Source organism: Eurypyga helias, unplaced genomic scaffold (genome assembly GCF_000690775.1).
Source record: "Eurypyga helias isolate BGI_N326 unplaced genomic scaffold, ASM69077v1 scaffold9697, whole genome shotgun sequence".
NCBI lineage: Eukaryota > Metazoa > Chordata > Aves > Eurypygiformes > Eurypygidae > Eurypyga > Eurypyga helias.
In genome coordinates this window covers 9,962-16,600 of record NW_010262270.1, presented here as the reverse complement: position 1 = coordinate 16,600, position 6,639 = coordinate 9,962, and the positions used below count along the sequence as shown (strand labels likewise).

Below are 6,639 nucleotides of genomic sequence, written 5' to 3'. Positions count from 1 at the left end.
GACAAAATGTGGAGGCTGACTTGCCAGATCACATTCACAGAGAATGGAAACGTGGTCCTATTAGTAACCTTTGTGCTTGCCTAGAATCTTGGTGTTTGTTTTTGTAGCACTAGTTGAACATGAGGGCTTTCCAGTTCCCTTGAGTGACCACGCTGAGTGAGCCCGTGATGCGCTCACCTTCAGCTCGCTCCCGTTCACTTATAGAAACTTTATGGTCAAAGTATGTGGAGTGAACCAAACACAACCAGCTGGCCATGGGTTGTAGTGCTTGGCATAGCTTAAAGACAAAGGCTGAGAAACACTTCAGTTAATACCTGCTCTTTGGGGTCCTTTTAATGTTTTACGCAACTAGTGGTCCAATATGTTGCGCTGTACAAGAGTCAGGGCTCTGACTTAAGTCAGCTATTGAAGGCCATGATTGGACTTCACAGCTATTGTTGACAAACACTTTAATTACCTTGCTGGGTTTCTAAAGACAAGACAGTTTCTTTTATAATGCTTCCCTCTTCTTTAAGGGTTATTTTACACTTCTGTATAGTTCTGAGCATAGCCAGGTTTAGCAATGTGGACTGTTATGCTGTGAACACAAGTATGTATGCTATAATGATAGGGCACTGGTGACGTGTCAGCAATACTGGGATTTGTAGAAGTGACCAGTAAGGAAGACTTCAGGTGGCAGTTTGACTCCAAGCAAACTGCTCTCTCTCCAGGAGGTTTGTTTCTGTAATAAATATTACAATACCAAATGCATTTGTGATCCTCTTGAGTTTTTTCTTTTTTAACAAAAACCTCAGGAGATCGTTTAGCAGAGCTGACTTTGAACTCTACCTGTGGTAGCCTTTACTTTGCAAACTTAACATGAAGCTCTGTTCAAACACAAAGGCTGTAGCTGAGATGCCAGCTCCTGTTGTATTTGGTAAACTGCTGAAATGCAAGGGTTAAAGATTTCAGGTGAGGTAGGGGGGATGGAAGGTCAGAGCTCTTGTGCAGAAGCTAACAGGTTTAGCAGCAGTGCTTAGTGACCTTCTTGACTAACATGCTTTAAATAAAATAAAATGTCGAGTCAGCCTGCCCTGTCAGTATCCCGCTGATCTACAGCACTGGCTTTTTGGAAATTTCAGTTGGCTCAGTAGTTTTGGAGCTGGTGGTAACCCAGGTTTCCAAGCCAAGTCCAGCACCCTGTAGGCTTGGCTGGCTCTCATGAAGACTTCCCTCTTGCTCAATGACAACACTTCAGTGAAGAATAGTCACAGGGACACCTAAAACTTAATTTTCTTGAAGTTCATCGTTGGTTTAGGACTGTTCCTTGTGTAGGCTCTTACATGTTTTGCATGAGAGAGTTTTAACTCAGCCCAAAGCAATTTTTTTAAACTATATGGTTATAAATTTCTAAGGCGATGATGAATGGGTTCCTTAGAACTAGTTTTATCTGTTGCATGTGAATAAATTGCATGAGTAAGAAAAATAGCAGTAAAAGGATTATTGAACCTAGTAAAAATGAAATTTAGCAGCTGGAGCTTTTTTCCATAAAGAAAGCAGAGGGAGGCGTACCGCCAGCCAACCGGCAGAGACTGTTGGCGCTCTTAGCAACTTGGAGGTATTGACGTAAGGCAACAAGCTATACCTCTCTGTCTTAAAAATGGCCTTATGAATGATACACGAGACTTTATATAAACTTAGAGTGAACGCTCATGAAATAATGTAAATGTAAAGGCAAAATAAATTAATACTTCTTTTTAAAGTACAAAATCTATTACACTTTTTTAAGGGAAACAAGTTAGGTGGAATATATTTTGTTTGTCTCTTTTGTTTTCAAGGTTTGGCTTGAGCAACAAGTTTGATACAGAATTTCCTTCTGTTCTGACAGGGAAGGTAAGTGTGAGATTAAACTGTTCTTTTAATGGAAAGATCCAGTGGGTCCAGTGGTTTCTGTGTTACAAATACGTGCCCATGAATCCACAGTGCAGGCCAGCACTGCACTGCAGACTGCTAACTGTCCCCTGTGAACTGGCTGGGTGATGCCCAGTCCCTACACTCTACTTTGAAACAAAAAATGATTTGCAGTGATTGCTGTCGTTCCGGACATTCCAAACACAGAAAAGCTCAACATGGCATCATACTGTTTTCATGCAGGCAGTCTGCGTGACAGCACGACTCACTTCCCCTTGCTTTGTAGTTATCTGGAGTTTGTGCCACCTCCTGTGTGAATTTAATTATTTCAAATACTAGACCTCTCTTTTTAAAATGTCTGTGAAGCTTTCGGTTTACATTAGACCCATCTCTGGACAAGAATCTGTTTTATCTGAAGATTTAAGGAGCAAAGCTTTATAGTGTTAAATCTACATATTAAGTAGCTTTTTAGTACATTTTCAGAGCTATAATAATTATTTAGTTCTGAAAATGAGTGGTGACAAGTCTCTTGCTCTCTCTGGAGTCCTGTCATCTTACTAAGTGCAAGTTTAATGAATGTTCATTTGTAGCTATTAACTAATGAACTCTTGTAACAGAATTCTTGGTTAAGGTCCTAAATTATTTTCGTAAGCAGTTTTGTTTTGGATTTGTGGGAGGGGTTTTCAGACTTAAATTTTGAATTCTTTTTCTCTTGGATTTTTTTCTTTCTCCTGTTTTACTCAAGTACTCTCCTTTTGCTTCATTTTATATCCCCTCAGCGTATCTTTTCCAAAATTTGTGAGGAAAACATTTATTTGGCTCTTACCATGTTGTCTGTGTCATACTGTACAGCGACACTACCTCTGCAGCCTCTTGCAGTAGCTGTTGAGTCATGTTAACAATGTACTGAAATGCCGTTGGATGGCGGCTCCTGGGCCTGCCAAATCCATCTGGGTTTTTTTTCCCCTTCAGTTTCACCCCATAGTGTAATGAATAAAATAGCTGTGCTGATTTCAGCCAGCTTTTTTGACAGTGGTACAATTGAAAAGCAGGTTGCTCTCTGGAGTTTTTGTTGTTAAAAGAGAGCCTGGGAAGTCTGGCCTTGCTTCAGAATCTCGCTGAGCTCAGAAGGAAGAGTCGCACTGATTCCATAGTGTCTGAGGAGAGGGCTAGTGATAACCCCATTTGCATTTCACTGCCTGGCATGTCTAAGGTTTATCCTTTCCTGCAAATCTCTTTCTGATCATTGAAAGCCACAGAATACTTTCTGGAAATAAGAATGTTTATGTTCTTTTAGTCAAGTTGCAGTTTATTGTAAGTAAGCCTATAGACAATACATAACAAGAAATGTTAAAACTTAATTTTGTTATGTAATTTCATCTCTTTCTGTCTCTAAAATGTATTTGTGTGCATTAATAAAACCAAAACAAACCCAACCCCCAGTTTCTAATACGAGCATCAATGCCTGTCCCATTTTCCACTTGGTTGTCCTCCACTTATTAAATAGACAGTGAATAGAAGTTTAATTTAAAGTTCAGTTGACTGCTTGGACTTAATTTAGCAGTGAGGAAAGAGGAGGTTCTTTTCTACTTGGCATTTACCCTTCTGGTTCCGTAGCTCTAACCAGTGCCAGTGTGCATCACATGACTCGATACCCTGTTACCTTGTTCTCATATGTGGATTTGAGGGGCTTTCTGAGTAAGAAGACTTTGAAAACAACCGAGTTCCCTTTTGTGAGGGGAAAACACCAATCAAATGAGGTAGGAAACAGTTTCCCTGCCACACGCTGCCATGAAAGACATTAAAAACCGCAGTTGTGGGGGTTTTGGTTTTTAATAAGTTCATGAGTCACAAGAAGTGTCATACTTCATTCAGGATAACTGTGTAGCATTAACCTTAACGGCTTTGTCCACTATGAACTGCTATTAATGATACAGCCCATCTGCTAATGGGGCGTAGAAGATGAAGCCATTAGGTGGGGGTGACCGAGTTCTCTGTGGTATTGTTTTTCTTCTTAATAAGTGCAAATGAAAATCCAGGTCTTTAAGCACAGGATGAAAATCTGTCCAATACGTGGTAAAAATCCTGAATAGATAAAGCTGTCTAGCTACACCTTTCTCCCAGAAGCACTATATTTTTGGATGTATGCCATTTTGTAGTCTTAGGAATTTACTTAGGCCCTAGTTTTGCCCATCTACATAACGAGGATAGTAAACTTCTGCTAATTTTCTTTTTTAAAAAAATACCCTTCCTTCTTCACCCATCTCCCCTGACGCCTCATCTCCCAGTTCACACGGAGTCTGGGTGGTTACTGTAAGTTAACCTAAAGCTGAGATGCATGTAATTACATGTTAAACTGAGACGTGTTTGTTGCTTTTTTGGGGAGAGGTGTATGTCTGTATACACAGACAATAAAACAGTAAAGGAAAGGGAGATACCAGGAAGGTGAGATGTTGGGCCTGGCTAATTCAGCTAGGTGAACTGAAATAGTTACCTTGCAGGATGAGCCCCGGGCTTCAGCCACTTCTCCGTACTGAGTTAGGCTGTCGACCGGGGCCTTCTCTTCAACAGAATACTGTAAGGAAAAATTTGACTGTGCTTAATACAGAGGCAATATTTAACTTCAAAATGTTATTGGTCTTGGGCCTAAATTTAAATTCTGATGAAATTTAAATTCTGTGTGCTACGGTTTTATAGGTCTTGGGCCTAAATTTAAATTCTGATGAAATTTAAATTCTGTGTGCTACGGTTTTATAGGATTATTAATTCTTTTCAAACAAGCATTTAAAAGCTTTTAACAAAATACTGTGATGTGTGGCACAAGAGCACACGCTGCTCCAGGTGACGGGCAAATGATGAAGGCAGTGAACCTTAAGGGAGAAAGTGGAGTTTCCTGCCCTGATCTGAATAGAGTAAGGGTCCCATACAGAGATTACTGTGCAGTGCGGGGAAATGTAAGCCATAAAACGTGGTATTGTGATCCCATTGCAACGTGTGATTGATGGGGCTTGTGTTCATGATGATTGAAGGAGAAAGATCAGGCCTGCTGGGCTTTACTTGCTCCCTTCCTGTGTTTGTAGATTCTCTCGCATCCTGTTGTAAAATATTATGACACCCCCTCCTTTCCTTTTATGTTTGGGGTTTTTTTCCCCCTCCCTTAAGGACCTAAAAGGAACTAATGTCTCTTTACAAGGTGTACTGCACAGCCAGGAGCGGTCTACTTATCTCATTCTTTACAAGACCCACACAGAAACTTTCCAAGAGACTTTCCAAAATTATTCAGAACTAGACTTTCCTGGGGAGAATTCTTTGTGCAGGAGGCACTATTAATTCTCCATTTGAAATAAATTAGCGATTTCGTATTAACCTTTCACTATCTGTACCTGCAAAAAAAAAAGGCAAGATTTAAAATTATGTCAGAAAATCAGCAAAATTCTTTGCTGACTTTCATCTGGATGCCGTTTTATTATGAAATTAGGACAGTTAGTTACAAATATTTTGTCTTTGTCAGTGTGTAACAATGCTTAATTTACTGAGCGGTAAGCTGGGAGCAAGAAAACTGTTTTAATTCTGTTTCTCACAGAATGCGGCTTTATCTTGGTCACAGGTTCCTTTAGCTTCCAGTGAGGTTGTGGCATTGACTTACAGAAATATTTATTGTGATTACATCTGCTAAAGGGCGAAATAGATCCATTAGTTTGGGTTAGCCAAAACCATCTTAAAATACTTTCATCCTGCGTTGCAGCTCAGAGACTCGCCTTTACCTGAGAGCATCTGGGGCGTTAGCAGGTAGCAGTGGTGTCTTCGTAATACTGAATTGAGGCAACATCATGCCAGAATTTTTGAAATGGCGTTTTCTCTGTTTCACGGTGGCATCCAAAGTTGTTTCTGGTTTAGCCCTTTGCAGTGCAATGCTCTACGGGAAGGAGAGTACTCCAGCATTGTTCCTAGAAGGTAGCATCAGGCTGTTAACCTGATGGGAACAGCGACTCTTAGAAGTAACGCAGAACTAGGGAATCTCTCCATGGTGATGCTTTCTTACTAGGTCCCAGATTTTTCTGCCAGCTGCCATCTAAGACTGACTTCTTTTCATGTTGGATGTTGTCACTGATGATGAGGTTTCTTCATGTTAAACTAAATTCTAGACTGTGCAGTTCTGTTGTCTTTGCTAGGTTTGTACAGCTGTATTTTGGGGCCGGGGTGTGTTGTTGTCAAGGTCCAGGAAACTGTCTAATAGAAAAGGAAATGTTCTCTTTTCTTAGTGGGACACTCCTTGCAGGCGTACTACTGGGGTCAGGAAAAACACTTCTGATTTTTCTCTCTCAAACAGAATGGTACATGTACAAATTTCCAAAGACTTATCACAAAAAGTGCCATTTGTGCACATCCAAATGTTAAGAACATGTAAACTTCCTTAAGAGCTGAGGATGCTAATTAATGAATGTACGTCATCTCAATTTGCTTAGAAGCACGTCTGCAGGAGCTGTACAGTGTCTCTTGTTCTGCACACAACCCACCCACCTGCGCTTTACTACAAAACTTGCTCCCCAGCTGAAGATGAAATGCTCACGCGTGTCTGATGTTTGTGGCATCCTAAATACAAGAGCCAGCATTGCCAGAGACCTGTCACACCTCCTCTTTCAGATACGTGCAAGTACAGGCTGGATCTCCACCTGTGATTTTTGTTCTGTTCATTGAAAATGGCCCAATACATGGGATTTCTGGGCGGGGGGAGGGACTTTGCCACTT

General features: G+C 40.7%; 1 protein-coding gene across 1 annotated transcript in view; it reads left to right on the top strand.

The window, feature by feature from the left end:
* Positions 1 to 1,817: 1,817 nt before the first annotated feature.
* Positions 1,818 to 6,639, top strand: part of CHIC2 (cysteine-rich hydrophobic domain 2) — a gene marked incomplete at its 5' end in the record, with an annotated part of 10,012 nt that continues 5,190 nt past the window's right edge. Inside the window, one exon of the mRNA XM_010155650.1 lies at positions 1,818 to 1,872. Within this exon, the coding sequence (XP_010153952.1) occupies positions 1,818 to 1,872 (55 nt within the window). The remainder of the gene's footprint in view (positions 1,873 to 6,639) is intronic.